This window comes from Haliaeetus albicilla, chromosome 7 (assembly GCF_947461875.1).
Source record: "Haliaeetus albicilla chromosome 7, bHalAlb1.1, whole genome shotgun sequence".
Classification (NCBI taxonomy): Eukaryota; Metazoa; Chordata; class Aves; order Accipitriformes; family Accipitridae; genus Haliaeetus; species Haliaeetus albicilla.
The window spans coordinates 1,806,613-1,831,712 of NC_091489.1; the positions used below are offsets into that span (position 1 = coordinate 1,806,613).

A 25,100-nucleotide genomic window follows, 5' to 3' on the forward strand; every position below is an offset into this window, starting at 1 on the left:
AGGGGGCGGAGGGGCCCAACGGGGGGGAGGAGGGAGAGACCATTCCTCACTGGAGGGGAGGGGGGTTGGAGGTGCAAGTGGGGCTGGGAGGGACCATTCCCCTCGGCGGCGGGGGGGGTGTCCGTGGGGCACCTGGCTCTGACCTCACAGCCCTGCCCCACAGCTCTCGCCCCCCCCCAGATGCCCACACCCCCCCCCAGGCTGTCACCCCCACAGACACGGGGGTCAGCACCCCCCCTTACCCCCCCCACGGCCGCAGCCCCCCCCCCCCCCCCCCCAAAGCAGGCTCCAGCCTCTCTGTACAGCCATTTATTGCGGGTGGGGGGCTCTGCTCCATGGTGGGGGGGGGATCCAGACCCCACCAGCACCGGGGGGGTCCCGGCCCCGGTAGCCGAGGAGGGGGCTCGGGGCCTCACCATCCCCTCCCGGGGACGGGACCCCCCCCAGCACCGAAGCGGGGCGAGGGCGGCCGTGGCCATGCGGGGTAGGGGGGGGCCTGGCATGGCGTGGCACGGTGTGGCACGGCACACGAAGCGCAGGCAGGGCAGGCAGCGGGCGAGGGGGGGCAGCCGGGATGAGGACGCGGGGTTGGGGTTTGGGGGGGCAGAGGTGAAGCTGCTGCTGTGGCCAGGGCAGGGACGGGGATGGGGGGGCAGCTGGGATGGCCGGTGGCGGCTAACTGGTGCCCAGCGGGAAGGTGGGCGAGTGACGCTCGGTGCCGATGGGACGCGAGGGAACCTCCGCGAAGCCGACGTGTCGCCGCTCTGGGGATGGAAAAACGGCGGGGTCAGGCGTGGGGTCCCACCGGCACCAGAACCACCGGGGAACGCAGGAGGATGATGCCCGGCGTACCCCCAGTGCCGCCGTCCTCCTGCTCCCGTCCCAGCTCCTCCTCGTCACCCTCCAGTCCCTCGGGGTCCTCGGGGATCTCCGACACCGTCAGCGACTTCAGGTCCTGCCCACGCTCCTCTATGCCGCCGGCGAAGGACACCTTCTGCCCGCCTGCGGGCAACGAGGCCGGTGGCCCCCGGGGACCCCCCAGCTCCGGGGTGACCCCGCTGCCTGTGCCCCGGCCCCGGGCGGCATGGGGGGGGACACGGGATCCCGAGCCCCAGCACCCACCCAGCATCCCTGGGCGAGGGGGCTGCAGCGGGCAGGTGGGCAGCCATGTCCCCCCACCGTCCCCGTCCCCATCCCGTTACCTTTCCGTTTGTGCGCCTTGGGGCCGGCGGGGAAGAAGCTCCGCTCGGCTCTGACCTGACTTCCCGGGGCTTCTCAGGCGGGCGGCGATGAACCGGGGGCAGAGGAAGGCACGAGTGGCACCGGAGCACCACCGGAGCCGGCAACGGCCACGTCAGCCGAGCGGCCGGGGGTCCGGCTGGCATCAGCATGGCACCGGTGGGGGACAGAGATGCTGCCCGGCGGGGGGATGTGGTGGCCCCCGCAGGCCCTGCTCAGCCCAGGGTGAGCGGGCAGCGGGTCCAGGCAGCACTGCCAGCAGCCAGCCTGTGTCCCCTGGGGGCACCTACCCTGTCCCCAAGGGACGGTGGCACCCATCTCTGCACCCCTGGGCTCCAGCAGCCCTGTCCCCATGTCCCCGCATCCCCTGGGCTCCAGCAGCCCTGTCCCCTGGGCTCCATCCAGCATCCCTGTCCCTGTGTCCCCTGGGCTCCAGCATCCCTGTCCCCTGGGCTCCAGCATCCCTGTCCCTGTATCCCCTGGGCTCCGGCAGCTCCGGCCCCATGTCCCCACGCTCCCCCCCCCCGGCTCCAGCAGCCCTGTCCCCCTCACCAGGTTCGAGGGCACTGTCGGGGTCGCAGGCATGGGCCAGTTCGTGCTCCCCGTCATCAGCCTCCCCATCGGAGCTGTCACCCCCGGCCAGGCCACTCTCCAGGTGGGACTGCACAATGCGCTGCACCGCTGGGAAGGTGCCGGTGTCAGGACCCTGACTCCGGGCACTGGGAACACTGGGGTTTCCCCACGGAACCGCACAGCACCAGGAGAGACGTGGGGGTCCAGCCTACCCGGTTGCCCCCAGCCACCCCGCACAGCCCCCGTGCCTCAGTTTCCCCATTCAGATGGCGCCAGCCAGTACCTTTGAGCGAGGGCGGCGTGTAGGCACACGGGTTGGTCCTCTTTGGTTTAAGCAGGCAGCCCTCACCGGAGGTGCGCTGTAGGATGGAACGGCATTGGGGACGGGGTCCCCGGTGTCCCCCCATGCCGGGGCTCACCGCAGCCCCGGGGGACCCTGACACCCCATGGGGAGGTGGGTGCTGTGGCGGGGCGGGGGGGAGTCTCACGATGGGGACCCCGGGATGAGGATGCTGCGATGGGGGTCCCGCAATGGGGACCCAAGGCTGACCCCTCCCCGAGGACAAGGACCCCGCCACGGGGATCCGGCGTTGGGGACCCTGGGGTGGTGTCCCCGTGATGGTCACGAGGCGGTTTGCACTGCGGCCAAACCCCACAGCCTGGCTTAGCTCCGTGTCCCCGTCCCCACGGCGCCAGCGCCGTGCTGGGCAGGGAACCGATAAGCGCCGGAGCCAGGCTGGGACGGGGCGGCAGGCACCTGGGCTGGGCCCCGATAACCCCCCCGGCACTGGGGGAGCCGTGGGATGGGGGAGTGGGGCTGCTCCGGGGGTCCTGGCACCCACTCACCTGGTAGGGCAGGGACTCGTCCTCTGGGTCGGCAGTGCCGGGGAGAGAAGGGTGAGCGGGACGGGGGCTGCCGGCACCCAACGGAGCCGGGCAGGTCCCTGCCCACCCCTGGACCCCCACTCCAGGGGGTTACCCTGCCTGCCAGGGAGCTGCCACCATGTCTTGTCCCACCACCATGCCCCATCCCTGCTACCCCATCCCATATGTGACACCCTGTTCCCTCTCTGCCACCACGTCCCATTCCACATATCCCATACCATAGGTGACACTGCATCCCATCCCTGCCACCAGGTCCCATCCCTGCCACCAAGTGCCACTGTGAACATCCCATACCGTACATGACACTGCATCCCATCCCACTACCATGTCCCATCCCTGCCACCATGTCCCATCCCTGCCACCAAGTCCAATCGTGGGCATCCCGTACCATACATGACACCGTGTCCCATCCCTGCCACCCCATCTTATCAGTGACACCATGTCCCATCCCTGCCACCACCTCCCATCCCTGGACCACGTCCCCTGCCACCACATCTGTCCCTCCCCTGTATCCCAGCCCCGGCCAGTGCCGGTCCCTGCCCCGCTTACCTGGGGAAGAGTGTTCGGAGAGCTGGAAGAGCATGGCCGGCGTGGGCCTCCGCCGGCGGATCTGGGACACAGTGGGGTGTCACCGGCCAGGGACACCCGGGGTCCCCTGTCCCCTGCCCTGCGCCCCAGGGCCGAGGCCCCATGCACGTGCCTGCACGCGTGTGAGCATGTGTATGCGTGTGAGCGTGGGTGCGAGCAGGGAGTGTGCGGGGCCGTGCACTCACCCGGCACGGGGGGTGAGCACCCAGCCCGGAGCCGCCAGTGGGGAGCAGGGGACAGGGGTACCCAGCTGTGGCCGGAGCGGGGGTCCCTGGGGTGGGGGTCCCCACTGAGCCACCACCGTGAAAGACACAGTGCCCCACAGAGGGGCCACAGCCCCATCCCAGGGTCCCCACAACATCCCCGGTCCCTCCCAGCCCCACAACGTCCCCAACTCCTGCCCAGCCCCTCTGTGGGGGCTCTGGGTCCGGTGTGTGCTGGGGACGTCCAGGGACAACTGGCTGGGGGTGGCTGCACTGTCCCCCAGTGTGTCCTGCCCTCTCTGTCCCATCCCTTCTTTCCTGTCCCACCCCTGTCCTCATCCTGTCCTCTCCATCCCATGCCTTCCCTTCTCTCCTGTCCCATCTCTGTCCCTGTCCCCCTGCACAACTCTCCCTCTGCAGGACCGCAGCTCATGCAGGAACCTTGGAGCTCTCTCGTCCCATCCCCGTCTCTCCCCCATCCCATCCTGTGCCCCCCATCCTGTCCTGTCCCTCCTGTCCCATGCCATCCCCTCCGATCCCCCTTGTCCTCCTCTCCCAGTCCCATGCCCTCCCTCCTGTCCCCTCTGTCCCCTTCATCCCCCATCCTGTCCCCTCCGATCCCCCTTATCCAGCTCTCCTGGTTGCTTCCCATCCCTCCCGTCCCACTCTGTCCCCATTCCTCCCACAGGACCCAGCTCATACCAGCACCTCGGGGGTCTTCCATCCACCCCATCCCTCCCGGTCACACCGGGGGTCCCTCGTCGCCCCGAGGTCACCGGCAGCGCTGCCGGTGACCTTGGGGCCACGAGGGACCCCCGGCGTGACCCCGTACCCCGATATCCATCCTCACCATCTCGACGGCGCGGGGGTCCAGCTGGCTGGGGGGTGCCGGCACGGAGAACTGGATCTTCTTGCGATCCTTGGGGTCCATGGCCTCGACCGCGCGTCACCACTGCTGCCGGAGCAGGGGGGGTATTCGCCGCTGGTGCTGAGCAGAGTTTGATAGCACCCGGGGCTCGGTACGGCGAGGACTGAGAGCGGCGGTAGGTGGGGAAGGCAGAGCCGGTGAGGAGGAGGAGGAGGAGGAGGAAGGAGAGGGAGGGAGGACACGTCTCCTACCAGGCACTGAATTATTCATTCCCCCGGGCAGGGGGGCTGAGGCCGCGGTAATGAGCCCTTGGGGAGCCCCTGAGGGGGTTCAGCCAACCCGTGGGGGGCCCTTAACCCCTTCCCTGCCAGGGGGGTGTCCCCTGACAGTGGTGGCCAGTCGGGACAGGATGGGACAGGGATGGGAACAGGTGCCTCCACGTGAGTCCCCATCCCTTGTGCCTCAGCTTCCCTGCAGAGCCGCAGGCTCGCGGTGGGGCAGGGGCACGGCCACTCTCACCTTTGGGTGGGTAGCGGGAAAATCCCCTCAGCTGCTCTGTGCCACCGCTCAGGCAGGGACGGGATCCCCCAGGGGATATGGCTGGGGAACATCTGTGGGGACACATCCCATCGCCTGTGTGCCAGGGCTTCCCCGCTGCCACCAGCTGCAGCCCCCGGGATGCCGGGATGTGCCAGAGGCAGGGGACCGTGCCGTGTCCGGGACTGTGCCCAGCTGCCCTGGCTCTGCCCTGGCTCTCGGCGGTTTTCCCAGTGGAAAATTCCACCAAACCCAAAGTTTCCCCCAGGGAAAGCAGGGGCTTCCCCCCCCCCTTCCCCCAGCCTCCAGCCCGGGCACCGCTGCTCGGCGCTGCATGTGCCGGACTCTGCCGTGGTCCTGCCACGAGGGACCTGGGCATCGAGGGCATCTCTCCCGGCTCCCGCTGGGGGAGCACAGCCGGGGGGTCCCCATGCAAGGGGACAGCAGGGTCACCGGCAGCCAGAGCGGTGGTGCCCATCCCCTCATGGGGTGTCCTGGCCAGGGGACGGGGACGGGGAGGTGTTGGTGGCGTTGGTGCTGAGGAAGCCGCCTCTGAGGAAAAACGAGGAAGGGGGAGCCGGGAGCTGGCTCCGGCCCCCGGATCTCCTGGTGCTCCAACGGCTGCGGGTGGCCGCGGGCCAGCAGCCGTCGCTCCAGCAAAATATTTACCCGAGTGGCACTGTGCCATGGACCAGCCTCCCACCCGCCCGGCCCTGCGCGGCAAAGCACGGCAAAGCCCAGCTCTGCGCGGCAAAGCTCGGCTCTTGCAAGGCAAAGCGTGGCAAAGCCGGGCTCTGGGTGGCCAAACTTGGCCCCATGGCACAGCACAGCCCCACACGGCAGTGCCCACCCCTCATGGGGACAACCCAGGGACCAGGGCACCAGCGGAGCCAGTGTCCCCATGGAGGGGATGATGGGGCTGAGCCAGGGGGACGAGGTGAGGTGTCCCTTGGTCACCCCATGCCCCGGCTGGCCCCGTGCCAGGGTCCCCTTGCCAGGCTCTGAGCATCATCCCCGTCCCCATCCCAGCGCGGGACCCGAGTCGTTATGGCAACTGGTTTCCCAGGCTCCTTTCCCGCTGCCATTCCCGTTCTTCTCTCCCGCGAAGGCGCCGTGCGAGGGGGTGGCCAGGCCCCCTCCCCTCCCTGCTCTGCGGCAGCGGCAGCACCCGCAGCCCCCCGGGATCGGCACACACCGCCCGCGCTCGCACCCACGCAACCTGCACCCGCGGGCGGCACCGCAGCTCGGCGCAGGGGGGTAACGCACAGGGCCCGGCACCCAGCATCATGCTGTGGAGGGGATACAGTGCCCGAGCCCCCTCCGTGCCACACGGCTCCGGGCACACGTGTGCCACGCGTGGCCTCGCTCCTCGCCATCAACCCTATCCTGGCACCGTGGGCACCCAGGCTGCTCCGCGGCAGGCAGGGGCAGAACCACCAGTGCTTGTGTCCGTGCCATGCCGTGCCATGCCGTCCCCATCCCCGTGCCGCGCGGCGGGGGCTGCAGCTCCGCGCAGCAGCGAATCCTCCCGCAGAGAGAGTAAAAATAGCAGCAGGTTTGGGGAAGCAGCGTTCACCGCCTCGCCCCCCGCCAGCGGGCACCGGCGAGGAGCGGGAGCCTTCGCCCACCGGCGGAGAAATGACGGGGCCGCGGTGTCGGAGGGGCAGGGTGCTGCGGGGCTGGGGCGTCGAGGCGGACGGGGCAGCCCCGGGTGGGGGGACCGGGGGCTGCGGGGATGGGGCACCGTAGGGGTGGGGAAGCACTGGGGCAGGGTGCAGTGGGGACGGGGCATGGTGGGGACAGGGTGCCACGGGGACAGGGTGCCACGAGGACGGGAGCATCGTGGGGAGAGGGTACGCTGGGGACGGAGCGTGGCGGTGATGGGGTACACAGGGGACGGAGCATCGTGGGGACAGGAGGACACTGGGGACGGAGCATCGTGGGGACAGGCTGCCGTGGGGACAGGGCACCGCGGGGACGGAGCATCGTGGGGACAAGAGGACACGGGGACACGGATTGTCGGGTCCAAAAGGTGAGTGTCAGGGGGCGGGGCCTGTGCGGTGGAGTGGGCGGGGCCACGGGATGGGCGGGGCTCGGGCGGGGTGGGGGGGTGTCAGTGGGTGCTGGAGCCCCCCCAGTGCCCCTCACCCTGGGTATCCCCCTCCGGACGCCTGGGTCCCCTGCCCGGCCCTGCAGGAGGGGGTGCCCAGGGTGCCCCCCCCGGGGTGTTCCCCCCCCCCCCGCTCCCAGGGTCCCCCCCAGCTCTCCCCGGGCTGTGCACCCCAACACCCCCCTCCCGCACCCCAGGACCCACCGTGGATGCAGCCCCCCGGGCACAGCCCCCCCCGGCTCAGCGCCCCCCCCCTCCGGAGCTGCAGCGGGGGCGGCCGGGTGGGGGCCGGTGCTCCCCCGGGCGCGGAGGAGGTGCCAGGAGTGGGAACACGCGTGGGAGCCCGAGGGGGCGGGGAGCCGGAGATGGGGGGGGGGCCGTGGGGGCCTTAACCCCTTCCCTGCTGGGAGCCTCCCCCCCTGCTCCAGCAACAAGCTACAGAGGGGAAGGGGGACCTGGGGCCGGCCCCCTCCCCAAATGGGGCTGCGTGAGGGGGGGCCTGGGGACCTGGCCACCCCCACGGTGGCACCCCACTGTCCCACTGCCAGAATGGCTGGGCAGCACTTTGAGGGGGGGAGGTGGCACCCCCTCTGTGCCATGGGGAAACTGAGGCACTGAGCAGTGCTGGCAGGACTGGGGGGCTGCAACCCCATAATCCCACCACGTCGGGGGAGGCTGCGAGTGTGGGGGCTACAACCCCATATCCCTGGGAAGATGTGGGGGCTCCGACCCCGGTGCGAGGAGGGGACACGTCCCCCCTTTATCCCCGGTGGGACGGGGAGGGGGTTTGTCCCCACGTCCCCGGCAGGATGAGGAGGGGGTGTCCCATCCCTGCACCCCAGCAGGGTGGGCAGGGGGGGCTGTGTCCTCCTGTCCCGTCCCCCCCAAGGCTGGGCCTGGCCCAGGTGCCCTCGCCAGCCCGGCCATGCCCGTCGGTGCTGCGGCACGCTGCCGGCAGATGTCATCCCCGGTGCGGCTGGCATGGCGGTGCCCGACGCTGGCATGGCCGGGCTGGCACGGTCATCCCGGTGCTGGCACAGCCGCGTGGCGAGAGCAGGCCTGGGCACGGGCTCAAGGGTTTTGGCACAGCGCGGCCGGAGCAAAGCCGCGGCTGGAGCCGTCCCGGTTGGCAGCCGCCGGCCGCCGGCCCACGCCAAGACTCGTGCCCACACCCCGGGGTGCTCCCGGCCAGGGTGGGACCAGGGGCTGCCACGGGGGCTGGGGGCACTGGGGGGTCCTGGGACAACACCCCCCAGGGTGGGCACCTCACCCGGGCAGGGGGATGCGCCGGCTTGGGGTGGGGGGGCTCTGTGCGCACGGAGCCCGGTACGGGGGTCTGCGTGCTGCGGGAGGGTCCGAATGGTTAAAACCTTGGGGGGGGGATATGGGGGAAGGTGCAAGCCCAGAGGTCCTGAGGAGAGAGGGGGTGCAGCAGTGAGACCAGGAGAGGAGAGACAGCCCAGGGGTCTCATCGTGCTGGGGGATGTCAGTGCCAACCGTGCCTCAGTTTACCCACCTGTAGCACGTGCCCTCCACAGCCCGAGGCCCCAGCCGCCCCCTTCCCCGGGGAGGTGTGACCCCAGGGGACCCGAAAGCCCGTTCCAGTGCCCCCACAGTGCCCTGCCGGGGGGGGCTGCCAGCCCTGCTCCCCCCATCCCATCCCCATCGACAAGACCCTGCCAGGGAGGGGGCCCCGGCCGGTGCCCAGCCGCCAGCACAGACCAGTTTGCTGCCTCCATTCCCAGAAGAAAGAATAAAGTTAAAACATCTGTTAATTTATAAACCAATTTAACCATGACTGGTTAATAAATAGCTACCAGCTGCCAACCCCCACCCTCCGCCCGGGCGAGGGGTGTGCGGGGAGCCGGGGACGTGCAGCCACCCGGGCTCACCCGCTCTGCCCGCAGCCCCCCGGTGTCAGTGTCACTTGTCCGGTGGGGGTGTCACCGGGGTCCCCAGGGGATGCTGCTGCCCAGAGGGTTGGGGTTTGCCAAGGAGAATCCGGTGCCTGCGGGGAGGGTGGCACGGCCACGGCGCCTGGCACAAGGGGGTCCCGGGTAAAGGGACTGTCAGGTGCAAATCCATAAGGGAGGGACATACGGGTGAGTGTGGCCTGGCGGGGGATGGTGCCTGGGGTGGGGGCTCTGCTCGTGCAGGGGGACATGGGGACACGGGTCTCTGTGGGTGGGGGTTGTCCTGCTTCAGGGTGGGATGTTTGGGTGGGTGCTAGTGCGGTGGGAACCAGGGCGGTGGAGTCTGGGTGTGCGTGCATGCGTGTGCCAGGGCTGTGCGTGTGTGCGCACAGGAGCATGTGTGCATGCGCGTGCCAGGGATGTGCATGTGTGTGCCTGCATGTGTGCGCACACGTGTGTGAGTGCATGCACGTGTGTGCACAGGAGCATGTGCATATTTGTGGGTGCGCACCAGGGGTGCGCATGTGTGTGTGTGCACAGGAGTGCGTGTGCATGCATGTATGTGCCAGGGACGTGAATGTGTGTGCATCCATATGCACATGCATGTGTGTGTGTGTATGTGTATGTGCCAGGGATGTGCATGTGTGTGCATGCCAGGGAAGTGCCTGTGTGCACAGGAGTGCGCGTGTGCACATGTGTGCGTGCGTGTGCACGTGTGTGCACAGACCCCGTGCGTGTCCCCACCCCAGTGGGACCCGGGCGCCGAGCAGGGACTCCCTGTCTCTCCTTGGGGAGCTGCTGTCCCCACGGGGCCGGGGGACAGTGATGCGTCCCTTGGCCTGTGCCAGGCCCGACGTGGAGCATCCTCGCTGCACATGGATCCAGGATGGATGCAGACGGAGAAGGGCCTGGCCCCGGCGCTGCGGCGAAACCAGGGACGACGGGGTCCCCACTCCTACCCCCCCGATCCCCCCTCCCGGCCCCCCCAGTCCCTCTCCCCCTCTGTGGGGCCGGAGGGTGCAGCAGGGTCGCAGTGCCCGGGCACGAGCCCCTTCCCGGCCACGCGCGCCCCGACACGTGTCGCAATAGTAATGTAATTTGTACGTTAACAATGGGCAGCTTGAGGTTTATATTTAATTACAACGTTTGCACCAACCTGAACTCACCCTTATTCATCAATAATGCATGGGTTTGTGTTTATCGCTGCTTAATTAATCTGTGCTTACGACAATTAAAGGCTTGCAAAATCCCCAAAGGTGGCGGCGGGGAGCGGCTGCGCGGTGCCGGCGTGGTCGCGGTGCCAGCGTGGTCGCGGTGCCGGCGCGGTTGTGGTGCTGGTGTGGCCGGCAGGAGCCGAAGCAGCTGCAGAGTGGGGTGACCCCCCCACCCTGCTTCGGGCACCTGCATCTTTGGGGGCCTCCCCATGCCAGGAGAGGCCAGACACCTCCCGGGCGAGGGGAGAGCCCCTGGGCGCGGGGTGCTGCGGTGGGGGAGCACCGTGCACCCGGCTCCCCGGGGGGACCCCGCTCCCTGCCTCAGTTTCCCCAGGAGGAGACGGCCGGGGCTACCGCAGCCACTGGGCACAGAACCCCCGGGGACCAGCCCTACCCCCCCCCAAACCGCCCACATCCCTCCTCCCCGTTGCCTTTTTCTTCATTTTCCCTTTTCCCTCCCTATTCTCCATCCCCTCGCCCCCTCCCACGCGGCGGGCCCGGGGGTGCCGGTGCCCCCCGAGCCGGGCAGCGCGGCCAGGCCGTGCCACGCCAGCTCTGCGCCTTTAAGCGCGGCGCGGCGCGGCTGTCCCGGATCAGCCGGAGCGCCTATTAAAATTTTATGCGAAGTGTAAATGGGCCAGGTCTCCAGCTTCCCGCTCCCTCCGAATGATTTATTACTCGCAAATACCACAGAACTAATTAGTATAGTAATTAATTAATACGAATTTGCATATTTGCATGTGCAATTAGTGCAGTGGAGTGATTACTCTGAAAATGAGAAGTTGGGCTTGTCAGATGGTAGTGTGAACTGGAGTGGAAAAGCCTCGTGCAAATGAACCTGGGCGGCAGCGGTGGCGGCGGCGGCGGGCACGCGGCGGCACGCGGCGGCACCGGCCCCACGCCGCGCCACGCCGGCAGGGCGCGAGGCCCCACGCGTGGTGCTGGCGGTGGTGATGGTGATGGTGGGGGGGGGGGGGGGGCTCAGCCCCGGGGACACCCCCCCCCAGCCCTGGCCTGGCCCTGGGCCCCCACCATGGGGACCGCTCCATCCCTCGGCCATCTCCATGGCGACTGGCTGTGCCAGGCGCATCGCCATGGCAACGGGCCGGGCCACGCAGCCTCGCCATGGCGACTGTCGTCATCGGCGCCCTGTCGCCATGGAGACTTCCCCCCCCCCCCCCAAATCCACTCCCTGCCGGGCCCCCCCCCCGCTTCACGATGGCTCAGGGTGTTGGGATGGGGGTGCCGCTCCCCAGGCTGGGGGGTCCCAAAGTCACCCCGGGATGCGGGATGGGGGTCCCCGACGTCCCCAGGGATGTGAGACCCCGGAGCACCCCGGGACGGGGGCAAGGGCCCCCCGAGTACCCGACGCCGGGGGTCCCCCCAGCACCCTGGGGCTGGCAGGGACAGCCGAACCCTGCGATGGCAGCACCGGGCAGGATCGGTCCCCAAGGGCCAGGGGCCCGAGGCCCTCCCAGGGCGGGGGTCTGACACCCCCGGCCCCCCCCATCCCCGAATCCGGCCCTTCGCCTTCGTCCCCGGTGCCACCCCGGTCCCCCCTCACCCGTGGCCCCTGCGCCACCCGCCCCGCTGAGGCCCGACACCGCTCGGTGCATTTCTGGGAGAGCCACCGGCCGCCTCCCCCCCGGCTCGGGGACATCAGTGCAGAGGGGTGCAGGCGAGCGGGGCGGGGTGGGGGGCGATGGAGGGGGGACATGGCTGTGGGCAGCCCCTGCCGCCCCCGCACGCCGCGTCCCCCCGCCATCGCGCCCCGCCGGCTCCCTGAAATGGGCCCAAGCGGACGCCATCTGCCGCGGGGGGGCCGGGGGCCGGTGCCAGCAGCGCTCATTCATCCGCGCCGCGCGGTGCCCACGCCGGTGGCACCGCCGGGCTGCGTGCTGGCCCCTTATGCCCCCCACCCCGACCCGGCCAGGGCTGCCATGGGGGGGGATGCTGTGGCCACAGGGGGTCTCCTGTCTGCTCCTGAGGCCTTGTGCCATCGCGGTCCAGTGGCTGTGATGTCATAGCCCATTGTGACCTCACCAGAGCGGCCTTATTACTTCACCAGCAGCCAGCTCCACTGGTGGCACAATGGCAACCCCCTCCGGCCCTGGATCCCGGGCCAGGGTCCCCCTGTCCCAGCCCTCCCACCGTCCCCAAAGACCATCTGACCCCGGCAGGGGCAAGCCCAGCGACCACCAGGTGACAAAGAAGCACAGAGGGGGGGACAAGTCCCCCGGGGCCACCCATCCTCCCACCCCGGGACCCACCGTCCCCAGCCCCGCATGCAGCCACGGCTCTGGCAGTTTCCCACCGGACAATTCCCAGGGCATCGTTTGCCTAATTAACAGTGTGTGTCTTAAAAATCCCTTGACAAGTCCCCGGCCCGTGAGCGGCAGTGGGGGGGGACGACGGGCAGGGGGTCCAGCTGCCCCAGGGGCAGGATCCAGCCAGGGTGGGTGAAGCAGCCACCCCACAGTGATGGGGGCTTCGCTTGGCACCAGCACCACAGCCCCGGGGCCGGCACAGCATCTCCCCATCTTCCTCTAGCAAAAGAAGAGCGGGTTCGCTAAAAGCCCCCCCGATCCCAGCCGAGCTGGGACCACCCCTTTCCTCTCTCCGTGCCTCAGTTTCCCTCCACCATCAGCTTCCTCCTCCCAGGCTCCCCAACCCACGCATGACCCCGCGGTCCCCATTACAGGGTCGTTTAGGGACACGGGGACAAGCAGGTCACCCAAATCCCCGTCCCCATCCCCCAGAGACCCCCACCCACAGATGGGGCCCTGCTCACCCAGTGACTGCAAGATGCCCAGGGACAGGTCCCACGAGGGAGAGCTGCTCTGGGGACCCGGCCCGGGGCCTCTTCGTCCCCAAAGGCAGCGGGGACGGGGATGGGGACAGGGACGGGCTCGGCTCCCGCTCCTGCCGCTCTCCTCCCCTCGGCTGACATTCCCCGGCGGTGGCTCTGCCGCGCGTTAGCGCATCCATCTCTCCCCAGCCTTCACCTCCCAGAAATATTGCAGCGCGGAGCCGGCTCCATCTGGCAGCGCGGCCCCCGCCTCCCCCCGCCACCGCTCGCGGGGAAATGCCGGAGCCGGTTCCTCCGCTTGGGCCCCGGACGGCTTGGCCCTGCCAAGGGAAGATGGGGACCTCACCAGCAAGGGGGCCAGCTCGGGTGCCCCCTGTCCCACGCCGGGAAGGGACGGCGTGGCTTCATCGAAGTGGCCGGCTGTGATGCCGCACACAGGCCCCATGCTGGGGATGCGGCAGCCGGCTGAGCCCCGGCAAACTCGCCCCATGCGGGGCCCCTGGGAGCCACCCCGGGCCCAGCTGGCTCACAGCCGGGTCCTGGCACCACCCAGTGCCCGGCTCCCACCCCCGGCTCTGCCGGTGCCGACCCGCTTCCGTGCTCCCGCCGTGTCCCTCCGGATGCCACGTGTCCCCCGGCACCCAGCTTTGGGATGGAGCCACTGCCGCTCCAGGCAGGGTCCCCATCCCCATCCGTCGCCTTCCTGCCGGAGGGAGGGGAAAGGACACGGAGGATGAATTTTGGAGGAGGAAAGAGATTCATGCATCAGCCAAAGGCCCTGCTGTGCCCACCAGGTGGCAAGACCCCAGGGGACCTGGCTGGGGTGGCCAGGAACCGGAGGTGGCAGTGCTGGGAAAGCTGGTCCCTGCACATGAAGACCAGCAGCAGGATGGGGACTGGACCCCTGGGGTCACCAAGCCCACCTCCCCCAGCCCCAGCCTCCTGGGGCAGGAGAAACCCCCCTCCCAGCCCCTGCACCCAAAGGACGAGCAGCCAGCCCTGCCCCTGCTCCCACCCTCCTCCCCCCAGCTGTGCCTGGTCCTGGGTTCACCCCAAACCTCGCCTCCTCCTGCTGACAGGGCAGCCCCGTATCCGCAGGGGCCAGATCCTGCTCATACAGCTCCCGTGCTGTGATGCCGGGAGCCCCGCTCACCACCCTGGATGAATCCCCCCCGCAAAGGCACCCAGGGACCAGGACGGGGCTGCCCCTGCCCTGCTCTGCCCTGGGCCATCACCAGCCGTGTTGGCACGGGGATGGCACTGGGATCCCTCCTCCTGCCCACGCTGTGGTCCGTGTCCCAGCACAGGCCGGCCAAGGGCCCCCAGCACCGCCCTGGCCCCGGCACAATGCAGCGGTTTGGGTTTTCATCTCCCTGCTCCCCTTTCATCTCCTCTCCCTGTTTCATGTCTCCACTTTCTTCTCCCTCCAAGCGCTGTGCATGCTGATGAGGCTCACGCCGGCGTCCACCCTTGCCGCTCGCCGGCTGCTAATTAGGCTGTAACGGATGCAACGGGCCGGGGGCTTGCAGCTTCCCCCCGTCCCCGCACGGGCCAGCCTGACTGCTCACGCCGTGGCATCTCCTCAGCCTCAGGCAGCCCCAGTGCCCCCGCGAGTCCCCCATGAGCTGCGAGCCCAGTGCCGGGAACCAGGGCACTGCCAGCTTCGCTGCCCCGACGCCAGGGGTGCAGCCGGGCTGGAGCGAGGCCGTGCCACCCACTGAGGGCCAGGGGTCCCCTGGCCTGGGAACCGTGGGCAGCAGAGTGGGGACTTACCCAGAGCTGGCAGGAACGGGCAGCGCCGGCGTGCCGCCGGCACCGGGCGAGGGTGGGCTCCCCGGGGCACGGTGATGCCAGCCCGGCACCTGCCTGCGAAATGAAGATGGCAGCAACAGAGGGAGCTGAACGGTGCTGCGGGGAAGGGCTGCAATGTGCCGGGAGGCCGCCCAGGAATCAGTGCCCCGGCACGGCACCGGCACCGGCACGGCTGGGGTGGGCCCTGCCTCCCTGCGGGCCAGCTCCAGCCCAGGTGCCATCTGCTCGGCCGCAGCCGTGAGTGACAGTCGGAGGGTTCGGCAGCGGGAGCGTGCGGGGGGGATGCTCGCTGCCGGTGGAGGCCCCTCTGTCACATGCCAGCCCCGGCACCTGCACTGGGGGAGCGGGCGACGCCGACGCCGCTGGCACAGACCCGGTGGCCGGGCATGGCCATCCCTTTGTCTGCGTGTGGGCACAGCCCTGGCCATCACTGCCACCACGTCCCCGCTGTGCCCACGCCAGGGCCATGCCGGCCTCGCCTGCAGCGCATGGCCAGCACGTGCCGGCATGTGGCACCCTGCGCCCGCTGCCCCTTCCCCTGCCTGCACCCCTCGAGCCGGGCAGGTCCCGGCCTTGCCAAGCTTGCGGAGACAGAGGGGATCCAGGACACCAGGACGTCCTGCAGCTCGGCCCCGACGGCTGCAGCCGGGAGCGGGGCACCAAGCGATGGGATCCAGCTCCCAGGGACACAACGCACCCGTTACGGGCTCCCCGGCCCCGCTGCTGCCAGGCATGAGGGAAATGGCAGCAGCCATTGCTGGCTGCACATGCACCGTGGCGGGGACAGATGTGGAGGCCGGGGGGTGACGGGGCACTGCCGGACCGGGGTGCGGGGCTACGGCAGGTGAGGAGGCTCCCAGCAGACAAAGGCCTTGCCGGCTGTGCCGCAGCACGGCTGGGCCACTGTCACCGTGGGACCCGCAGCCGCGGGGGGCTTGGACCCTGTGTGCATCAGGGAGGGCGTACACATGCACGCGTGTGCAAGTGTGCGTGTCTGCGCACACACGTGTGTGTTTGCGTGTGCCCGTAGGAGCGTGCCAAAGGCCGGCTGCGGCTGTGCGTGCCGGGCTGTGCCATGGGGCTGCAGAGAGAGAGAAGCTGGCGTGACTGCGGCCGATGGGGTGCCGGTGGGGGCCATAGGGCGGCGAGCAGCCAGAGGGGCCACGTGCCACCTGCGTGGGGTCCCACAGCCCCGCAGCCACCTGCCCTGCCCATGCCTGCACCTGCAGCCCCCTGCCCGCGCCAGTATGGCCAAACCGGGCACCGCCACCACCGCCACCTCCCCGGGGCCCTGCCCGGCCGCAGCCCCCAGCACGCGCCAGGCCCTCGGCACCGCAGCCATCCCCGCTTGGCCGGTGGCTGAGGGTGGGGATGGAACCAGGCGAGCCGCCGCGGTATTTTGCGGCGAGCCGCAGATGCCAGCTCCCAGCGAGGGTCCCCACGGCGTCTCCCCCCTTGCCCCTGTGCCCGCCGGCCGCCCCCGACACGCTTGGCCCAGCCGGGATGGCCGGTCTCCCCCGCCGCCCTGCCACTGGCTCCATTGTTCAGCCCGGCCCCGCCATCGCCTGCATCTCGCCCGGGTCCCATTTTGCGGCGTGTAGGCAGAGCTGTAGATTTGGAAGAGGTTTTTTTTTTTTTTTTTTTGAGTACAGAGTGACAGATGGCGAGTCCTCCTTCCCCAGAGAGACAAATCTCCCTGAATGCAAGCGCATGTCAATCATTAGCTCTCATGTGATAGCTCTCGCGCATGACGTGCCAACCATATGGCACTGGCAGCAGAGCTGGTACCCCCTTTGCTGGGTAGAGATGCCACTCTCGCCTCCTTTTGGATAGAGGACTGCAGGAGGCTGGAGCACCTCAAGGAGCCGCGTCCCGGTCCCAGAAGATGCTGGGAACAATGAAATAAGAATTCCTCCGGTCCGCCCGAAGGTGAGTTATGTAAGAAGTGGAGGGCTGGGAGGGCAGCGGAGGAAACTTGAATGGAGAAAAGGCAACTTCCATGTTGATTTTGTTTCTCCGCCACGTCTCGCCCTTTTTTCCCCCGTCTTTTCGTTCTCCCCCGGCCCTCTGTTCTCCCGTTCCCCGTCGGCCCCGCCGATGGGGTTTCCCCCCCCCTCCCCCGGAGCCCCCCCCCGGGGGGGGTGGTGTTGGGGCTCCGTGTCCCCCCCCCCTCCCGACCCCCCCCCTCCCCTTGCCCCCGGCTGGGCGCGCCCGGGGCGGCGCGGTCCCGGTGGGACGGAGCGGGGCAGCGGCGACCGAACGGCATCAACGAAATCGGAGCGGAGCCGCCTCGCCGCCGCCCCCGGGGGCCCCGACCCGGCGGAGCCGCCTCCCCGCTCCCCCGCGGCGCCCCCGGCCCCCGCCCCGGGCGGTGCCCCCCGCCCCCGGCCCCGCCGCACCCCCCCGGCCCCGGGGGCGACCCCGGCAGCGCCGCCGCCCGCGACCCCCGCGCTCCCACCCCACCCCCCCACCCCGGGGTGGGGGTGGGAGGGTTGGGGGCGACCCCGGCCGCGGCCGCCCCCCCGCCGCCCCCCCTCCGCCGCGCCGCCGTTTGATGCCGCCGCATTTTACGGGCCGCGCTCCGGTGGCCGGGGGGAGACCCGGGGAGAGGGGAGCCCCGGAGGCGGGGGGGGAGGCTGACCGGGCCGGAGGGGGTACGGTTGGGGAAGGGGGAGGGGGGGCGGCGGCCGCGCCTCGGCGCTCCGGCCCCGGGACGGCGGTGGCGGAGCCGGGGCCGGGGTCGCTCCGCGCCGGCGGCGGGGAAAAGTTGGAGGCGTCAAAGAGGGGCCGGAGGCACCGGGCCCGGCCCGGCGGGGGGGTTGGAGGGGGGGGGCACCGGCCGGGCCGGGGGCGGGGGGTGGCGGTGGGGGGAGAAGCCGCCGGGGCCGAGGAGCGGGACGCGGGCGGCGGCGGCGGAGAGCCCGGGGTGGAGGTTGGGGGGTGGGGGGGGACGGACACGGCGTCGGGGGTGGGGGGTCGTCGCCGCGCCCCGAGGGAGCCCCGGTGCCCCCGGGCCCGGGCGGCCGGGGCGGGAGGCGGCAGCGGGCGGCCCCGCGTCCAATTCGTTTTCGGCGGCCCCGGCGCCGCGGAACCGCTGCCGGGGAGAGCGGCGGAGGGGTGGGGGGGTGGGTGGGGGGTGGAGGGGGCGGGGGGGGCGGCGGGGCCGCCGGTAACGCCTGGCTCTTTGCCCCCCGCTGCAGCCACCATGTTGACGCGACTTTTCAGCGAGCCCAGCCTGGTGCCCGAAGTCCCGAAATTCGGCGGTTGGGCCGAGGAGTGCGAGGAGGAGGATGCCCGCAGCGAGAAGGAGGAGCGGGCGGGGAAGGGCTGCCCCCTCCCCGAGGAGCCGCCCGAGGGTTCGCTGGGGGAGAGCAAGGAGGAAGGGGAGTTAGGCGGAGACGAGGAGGAGGAGGAGGAGGAGGAGGAAGGCTTGGAGGAGGCGGAGGGCGAGCGGCCCAAGAAGCGCGGCCCCAAAAAGCGCAAGATGACCAAGGCGCGGCTGGAGCGCTCCAAGCTGCGGCGGCAGAAGGCGAACGCCCGGGAGAGGAACCGCATGCACGACCTGAACGCGGCCCTGGACAACCTGCGGAAGGTGGTTCCCTGCTATTCCAAAACGCAAAAGCTCTCCAAAATCGAAACCCTCCGCTTGGCCAAGAACTACATCTGGGCTCTCTCCGAGATCCTGCGCTCGGGCAAACGGCCCGACCTGGTTTCCTACGTGCAGACTCTGTGCAAGGGGCTGTCGCAGCCCACCACCAACCTGGTGGCCGGTTGCCTGCAGCTCAACTCCCGCAATTTCCTCACGGAGCAGGGTCAGGAGGGCGGTCGTTTCCACGGGCCCAACGCCTCCTTCGCCGTGCACCCCTACCCTTACCCCTGCTCGCGGCTGGCCGCGGCGCAGTGCCCGCCCGCCGCCGGTCCCGGTTCCCACGGGCTGAGGACACACAGCTACTGCGCCTCCGCTTACGAGAGCCTCTACGGCAACGCGTCCCCCGACTACAACAGCTCGGAGTACGACGGTGGGCTCAGCCCCCCCCTCTGCATCAACGGCAACTTCTCCCTCAAGCAGGACTCTTCTTCCCCCGACCACGAGAAAAGCTATCACTACTCTATGCACTACTCGGCGCTGCCCGGTTCCCGCCCCGCCGGTCACAACCTGGTCTTCGGTTCGGCGGGGATGCGCGGGGGGGTCCACTCCGAGAACATCTTCCCCTACGACATGCACCTCCCGCACGAGCGGGGCCCCATGTACGAGGAGCTCAACGCCTTCTTCCACAACTGACCCCCCCCCGACACACACACACACCCCCCTTCCCCCTCCGAATCCCCCCCCACCCGCCCCGTCCCTCCTCCTCCTCCTCCTCCTCCTCCACCTTCCCCGCCCGGCCGCCCCCCGTCCCCGAGGTGCGGGACGGAGGGATGGGACGGACGGGGCGGGAGGCGGCGGGGGGGGGCACGGGACGGGACGGGACGAGACGGGACGGGACGGGACGGGACACCCGCGGCGGCCCCGCGGCCCGGCCCCCGGGGCTCCGCCCTGGGCTTTGGTGCAATATGGGGACCCGGCCCCGGCGGCGGGTCCCCGCGCCCCGTGGGGACAAAGTGCTTTTTTGGGAGGATTTCCCCTTTTCCTTCAATTACTATTATTATTTCCTTTGTTAAATTATTATTATTAATAATATTAATATTATTTCTTTCCGCCCCCGGAGCCCGGCCCGGCCCGCTGAGTCGAGCCGCATCGTTTTTCTTTTTAATTCGTTTTAATTTAATTTTACATAATATTTTCCCCCCTCCCCCCCCATTTTGAGCCGTTTCTCCCCTCTACCGCCGTGACCCCCCCACCCACCCCACACCCCCACCCCCACACCCCCCCCCCCGGCATTGGACACCCGCTGCCCCGGCCCGTGGGAGCGAGAGGAGCCCGCGCTGCGGCGCGGAGCGAAACTTTCCGAAGCAATAAAGAGGCGAAGGGAGGAACCCACATTTCTATCTATGCAAGCAGGCCCGGCCCGGCGGACGCTCAGAGATGCACTTTGCTTTGGGGGGGCCCCGGCCCCGCTCCCGGCCCCGGGAGCTCCTCTCGCAGCGCGTGTGTCAGGACGTTTTTTACCTGTTTTAAAAACTTGAAACGGAAAAAAAAAAAAAAAAAAGGAGAACAACAACAACAAAATGATAATAATAATTTCAAAAAAAAAAAACAAACAAAAAGAAAAACAAAAAAACCCAACCCAACCCCGCGGAACCGCCCCGGTTTTCCCGAGCTGGCGGAGCCGGGGCCGGGCGCGGCAGGGCAGCCCGCAGCTATGCAAGCGGGGCTCCGGGGGGGCCTGGCGGGGCTGCGCCCCCCCCGCGGCGCCCGGGCCCGGCCCGTGTGTCTTCGCTCCGGTTTGCCGCATTCCTTCGGTCGGGAGACGCCGTAAAGCCGAGATAACGCTCTTTTTTTTTTTTTTTTTTTGGAACCTGCCCGCACCACCTTCGAGAAACCAGCATTTTTAGAGACCAGGGAGGAGGAGGATGATTTCTGAGAAATGTTTTCAAAACGAAAAAAAAAACCAACAAAAAAACCAAAAAAAAACCCCAACAAAAAAAAAAGTTTTGCAAAAAAAAAAAAACGGGAAAAACAAAAAAAAGAAAAAGAAAAAAAAAAAAAACAAACCACAAACCGTTGTAGCAAAGGGGACCCGCCTGTCCGACACCAGAAGTGCTTTCGTGTTTCTGTTCCGTTTCATTTCGATTAATAAATATTTATGGCCAACGATATGCAAGAGCCCCCCCCGCGCCGGGAGCCGCTCCCCCGCTCCCCGCTCCCCCCGCTTCCCCGGTCCCCGCCGCCGCGGACAACTGCTTTGGCGGCGGCGGCGGAGCGCGGGGGCGCGGGGCCGGGGGGCCCGGCGATACTGCATGCATCGGCCCCCCCCACCCCCCCAAACCTCCCCGGGGCCCCCCTCCCTCCCCGCCCCCCCCCCCCAGCCCCGGCCCCGCTGGACGCTCGCAGCCCGGTCCCCGCCGGGGCCGTGACGAGCCGCCGCCGGTGCGATTCGCGGCGAACCTGTAATTACCGAGCGTCCTTCGACGGCGATTAATAAATATTCAATGTTGACTCCGCCGCCTTCGCCGCTTTCCTTCCGTCCCGGGGCAGCGGGGAGGGGGGGGAGGGCATCGGCCCGACCCCCCCGGTACCTCTCGGCGGTGCCGGTGCCTCCGCCGCTCCCGCCGACCGAGTGCGCGGCCCGCGGTGGGGCGGCGCTGATATAACGCGGCTCTGCCCCACGGGTGTCCCCCCCCGGGACCGGGGAGGCGGTGTCCCGTTCCCCCCCCCCTCCCGCCACAACCCCTTCGCCAATAAAGGCACCGGGATCCGGAGCGGCGGCCCAGCTCGGTCCCGGCCCCGCCGTCACGGGGCGAGCCGTGGCCGTGACTCCGCTCCGGTCCCCCGGGAAACTGGTGCCCGGAGCTGGCACCGTGCCGCGATGCCGGTGGCCAAGGCCGGGTTCCTCGGTGGAGGCCCCCGGTACCCTGTCGGTTCCCGGTGCCGGTTCCCGGTGCCGGTGCTCGATGGAGCCCCGGGACTCCCGGCGCGGTGCCCGGTCCCGGTGCCAGTACCGGTGCCGGTTCCCGGTGGCGGTGCTCGATGGAGGCCCGGGAGCCCCGGCGCGGTGCCCGGTCCCGGTGCCGGTCCCGGTGCCCGGTGCCCGGTGCCCGGTGCGGAGCTGTCCGCCGCGGCGGTGCTGAACGGGTTCTCGGGCCCCGCCGCCTCTCTAGGCGAACGGGTGTCGGTCTATTTACCGGCCCGGCCACCGGGACTCATCACCGTTCGACCGGCCCGGCCTCCGGGCAGGGTCGGGGACCAGGTTCCCGGCGGGCGGTGTCGGGGATGGCGGGGGACCGGTTCCCCGGCGCCGGGGCAGCACCGGGGCTGCGGGGACGGATCCCCCGGGGTCCTCCCGCGAGAGGATCCGGGGGGAGATCCGCGCCCCACAGCCCCGCGGATTTTCGGGAGAATCCGGCCAGGTTTGGGGTGGGGCCGGGACGCGGCCCCCCACACCCCCCCCTCCCCGACCGGGCCCGGGGCCGCCGGGGCTGGAAACGGGGAACGGCTCCAGCGCGGCCCCGACGTGCCAGGCCGAGCCCGGGGAACGGGGGGGTGGGTGGGACGAGGACCCGGGAGCAGGCGGGGGAGCGGATCCCCCCCCCAGCCCCGCCGAGCCGCTGCGGCGGAGCGGGACCCCCGGATCCCCCCCCCTGAGCCCCCCCCGGCCGGGCCCCGGCGCTGGCCGCTCCCCGCAGAGGAGCGAAGCCGCTTCCGACGGCTCCGGCCCGGGCATCCTCCCGGGAAGGGCCTCGTTTCTCCGGGGAAAAAGGCTCGGGGCCGCGCCGGAGGGGGGGGTATCGGGGTGGGGGGGTAGAGGTCGGGCCCGGGGTCCGTGGGCCCCGGTCGGGGGCGATGCGCTGCCCTTCGGCCGTCACCCGCCACCGGAGGCACCGGGACAGCGGCCCGGGGATGCGGCGGCGAAGGGCGGCTGCCCCGGCGGAGGGGAGGGGGACGAGGGGGGCCGGGGGCTGCGGGGGGGGGGGGCGCCGACATCTGCTCCCTGGAAGGGCCCGGGGCCGGCTGTGCCGGGGGGTGCCGGCCCCGGTGGCGGGGCTGCGGTTTAGGTTTAATTCCCGGGATTTTTGTTTCCCCGGTGCCCGCCCGGCCCCGCCGAAGCGAGGGGATGCGGGAAGCCGCCCGGCTGCTCCGGTACGGACCGGCCCCGCAATGCGGCCCCGAACTCGGTGCACGGCCCCGGTGCAAAGCTCCGGTGAAAGGTTTTGGTGCACGGTCCCGGTGAACGGCTTCGTTGCAAAGCTCCGGTGCACGGCCGCGCTGCAACGGCTCCGGTAGAAGGCTCCGGTACACGGCTCTTTGCAGAGCTCCGGTGCACGGCCGCGGTGCTCGGCCCCGGTACAAGGCTCCGGTGCCCGGCCCCGGTGCCCGGTCGGCCCGCACCGCGGCCCCTGTGCTCAGCGGCGGCGGCGGCTCCCGAGGAGGGAGGCGGGAGGTCGGGAGCTGCCGCCGAGACCCGCCGGGCTCTGCGAGGCTTTTGCGTGATCGTGGAATCAAAGTCACCTCGGGGGGGTGTGGGGGTGTGGGGTTACCGGGGACCCCGCACGGCTCGGCCGGGAGAACCGGAGCGGGGCCAGCACCGGGGACCCCCGGTGCGCGGCTCGCCCGGTCTCAGCCTCTTTATTTCAAGGCAGGATGAGATGGGGGGGGGGTGTCTTTCCTCGCCCCCCCCCGCCCCGCCGCCCCCGGTACCCCCGGCCCGGCCCGGCCCGACCCCTCTCCCGGCCCGGCGGAGCGCGGCGGGGGCCCGGGGCGAGCGCCAGCTCCGGGTCGCCGCTGCCACCGGCGAGTGCCAGCCGGGGGGGGGGGAGGAGGAGTCATTGCTTCAGTTTAAATTTCATGGCATCTGTTCATTATTATACAGTGCGGATTTTTATATGGACAGCTAAATTAAAGACAGATTTCTGCCAAAATTGCAGATACCATAAAAAAAAAAAAAAAAAAAAACCACCACAAAAAAACCGGAGGCTCCCGGCGCTGCGGAGGCGGCTCTGTTACCGTCGCCGGGCCGGGCGGCCCCGCTCCGGGGGCTGCCCGGGGGTCGGGGTGGGGTGGGGGGGCCGGGAGGGAGGGGGGGGATAGCCCCGGTTTTGTGCGATGGGGAGACAGGGAGACCTCCCGGAGTGTGTGTGGGGGGGTTTGGGGGGGTTGTCCCCGCGGTCCCCGGAGCCGCGGCCGGGGCGGGCAGGGGTTGGCAGCGGTCCCCGCCGCACCGGGGGCTGCCGAGCCGCCCCCTCCCCCGCCCGGCCTGCCAGGCTTCATCGCAGAGGAGTTAAAACAAGGACATCTGTGCCTGGAATCGCTGCGAAGCTCCAAACCTGCCAACGCCTGCTGGCACCGGCCGCCAGCAAATGCTGGTACTCCGGAATGCGGCACCGCCTGCAGCCCAGCCCGGGGCCCCCCGGCCCGGTCCCTGTCCGCCCCCTACTCCGGTCCCGTCCCCCCCCCCCGCCACAGGGTCCGACCCGGTCCCGTCCCGGCGGCTGTGGGTCGAAGGGGTGCTTGGCCCGGCTGGGCAGGGAGGGCGGTTGCTCGACCCCCGGGGCACACGCGTGTGTGTGGCAGGGGGGTGGTGGTGGTGGGGGGGTGTCCCCCCGGGCAGTGACCCGACTTGTACGTGTCCCCATCATGTCCCCGCCAGTCACAGCCCTGTGGGCTGTGGAGTGGCCATACCCCGGACCCCCCCAGCCCTCCCTGGGGTTGTGTCCTTCCCCCCCCCGCCCCATTTACGCCCTGCCCCACTGCCAGCATGGGGCTGAGCCCCAAGCCATGTCCCCCATCCCCACTCTTGGGCGACGGGCACCTGGACAGCAGGAGCTCTTCTGAGCAGCCTGGGGACCTGCAGCCCCAAGCCCTGTGGAAAGGGGGGGACCTGCCCCCCAGCCCTTCCCGGGTCCCACGGGGAGAAAAGGGGCAAAACCCAAGCAGGGGCAGTGGGGGAGGCCAGATCCAGCAGACATGGGGCTGGCCCTGGCCAGGAGCTCTGGAGAGCAGGTGGTGCCCACCTGAGCACCCTGCAGCAGCCAGGCCCCTTCTCTCTTCCCTTCCCTTCCCTTCCCTTCCCTTCCCTTCCCTTCCCTTCCCTTCCCTTCCCTTCCCTTCCCTTCCCTTCCCTTCCCTTCCCTTCCCTTCCCTTCCCTTCCCTTCCCTTCCCTTCCCTTCCCTTCCCTTCCCTTCCCTTCCCTTCCCTTCCCTTCCCTTCCCTTCCCTGGCTTCAGCCCCATTCCCAGAGCCCCTCCAGAGCCCCCAACTGGGGGTCTCACCCTGTCCATCCCCACGCTGGTGCCCCCAGGCCCGCACCCCGGCTGGGCTCCCCTCTCCCCCCTCTCCGTGGCAGGCGGTGGCTCATTTCATATGGGAAATGTCCATTTTGTTGCTACTTAAAAGCTGATTTACGGCGGCTGCATCCCAGCCCTGCCTTGGCCTGCGTTCATCCCATAATCTGCCCATTTCTCTTGGCAGCTCTGGCTCGGCCGGGCTTGCCGGAGGTCTGTGCAGGGAGATGGGAGCCCCCGGGCTCCAGCCCCGCTCCCCCCCCGGCAGCCCGTTCCTCGTGCTGCTGCTCGCAGCTGGATCCCATCTGCTTCAAGTGGATCCCGATGGACCCGAGACGGCAGCACCGGGCGATGCCTCCGGTGCACGGTGGTGGGACAGAGGGGACCCAACATCCCCCAAATGCCCACCCAGGGCTGCGGAGCTGGCGGGGACACGGGCAGGGGATGGGGATAGCACATGGGTGGCT

At 69.7% G+C, this 25,100-nt stretch overlaps 3 protein-coding genes across 3 annotated transcripts; 1 reads left to right on the forward strand and 2 right to left on the reverse strand.

Annotated features, from left to right (window-relative positions):
- Window positions 1–295: 295 nt before the first annotated feature.
- On the reverse strand, window positions 296–5,037 carry PPP1R1B (protein phosphatase 1 regulatory inhibitor subunit 1B). The gene is made up of 9 exons (XM_069786394.1): window positions 4,876–5,037; window positions 4,339–4,519; window positions 3,247–3,307; window positions 2,659–2,681; window positions 2,096–2,171; window positions 1,792–1,920; window positions 1,203–1,271; window positions 853–1,002; window positions 296–764 (listed from the first exon to the last, which is right to left on the reverse strand). The coding sequence occupies exons 2-9, from the start codon at window positions 4,417–4,419 to the stop codon at window positions 676–678; spliced, it is 678 nt and encodes a 225-aa protein (XP_069642495.1). The 5' UTR covers window positions 4,420–4,519; window positions 4,876–5,037; the 3' UTR covers window positions 296–675.
- Window positions 5,038–15,942: 10,905 nt separating this feature from the next.
- On the forward strand, window positions 15,943–20,851 carry NEUROD2 (neuronal differentiation 2). The gene is made up of 2 exons (XM_069786395.1): window positions 15,943–16,680; window positions 17,952–20,851. The coding sequence occupies exon 2, from the start codon at window positions 17,957–17,959 to the stop codon at window positions 19,031–19,033; it is 1,077 nt and encodes a 358-aa protein (XP_069642496.1). The 5' UTR covers window positions 15,943–16,680; window positions 17,952–17,956; the 3' UTR covers window positions 19,034–20,851.
- On the reverse strand, window positions 19,772–23,988 carry LOC138686225 (collagen alpha-1(I) chain-like). The gene is made up of 4 exons (XM_069788321.1): window positions 23,677–23,988; window positions 21,812–22,861; window positions 20,415–21,509; window positions 19,772–19,873 (listed from the first exon to the last, which is right to left on the reverse strand). The coding sequence occupies exons 1-4, from the start codon at window positions 23,986–23,988 to the stop codon at window positions 19,772–19,774; spliced, it is 2,559 nt and encodes an 852-aa protein (XP_069644422.1).
- Window positions 23,989–25,100: the final 1,112 nt, after the last annotated feature.

Coding starts and splice junctions, on each gene's coding strand:
- LOC138686225 (XM_069788321.1), bottom strand. CDS start 23,988: ATGATGGGGACACGTACAAGTCGGGTCACTGCCCGGGGGGACACCCCC. Junction 21,510..21,811: donor CCCCGGCGGCCCCGGGCCCG/GTCGGGGAGGGG, acceptor CCGTTCGCCTAG/AGAGGCGGCGGGGCCCGAGA. Junction 19,874..20,414: donor GGGTCCCCTTTGCTACAACG/GTTTGTGGTTTG, acceptor TTCCGTTTCAAG/TTTTTAAAACAGGTAAAAAA.
- PPP1R1B (XM_069786394.1), bottom strand. CDS start 4,419: ATGGACCCCAAGGATCGCAAGAAGATCCAGTTCTCCGTGCCGGCACCC. Junction 2,682..3,246: donor CTCCGAACACTCTTCCCCAG/GTAAGCGGGGCA, acceptor CTGCCGACCCAG/AGGACGAGTCCCTGCCCTAC. Junction 765..852: donor GGAGGACGGCGGCACTGGGG/GTACGCCGGGCA, acceptor TTCCATCCCCAG/AGCGGCGACACGTCGGCTTC.
- NEUROD2 (XM_069786395.1), top strand. CDS start 17,957: ATGTTGACGCGACTTTTCAGCGAGCCCAGCCTGGTGCCCGAAGTCCCG.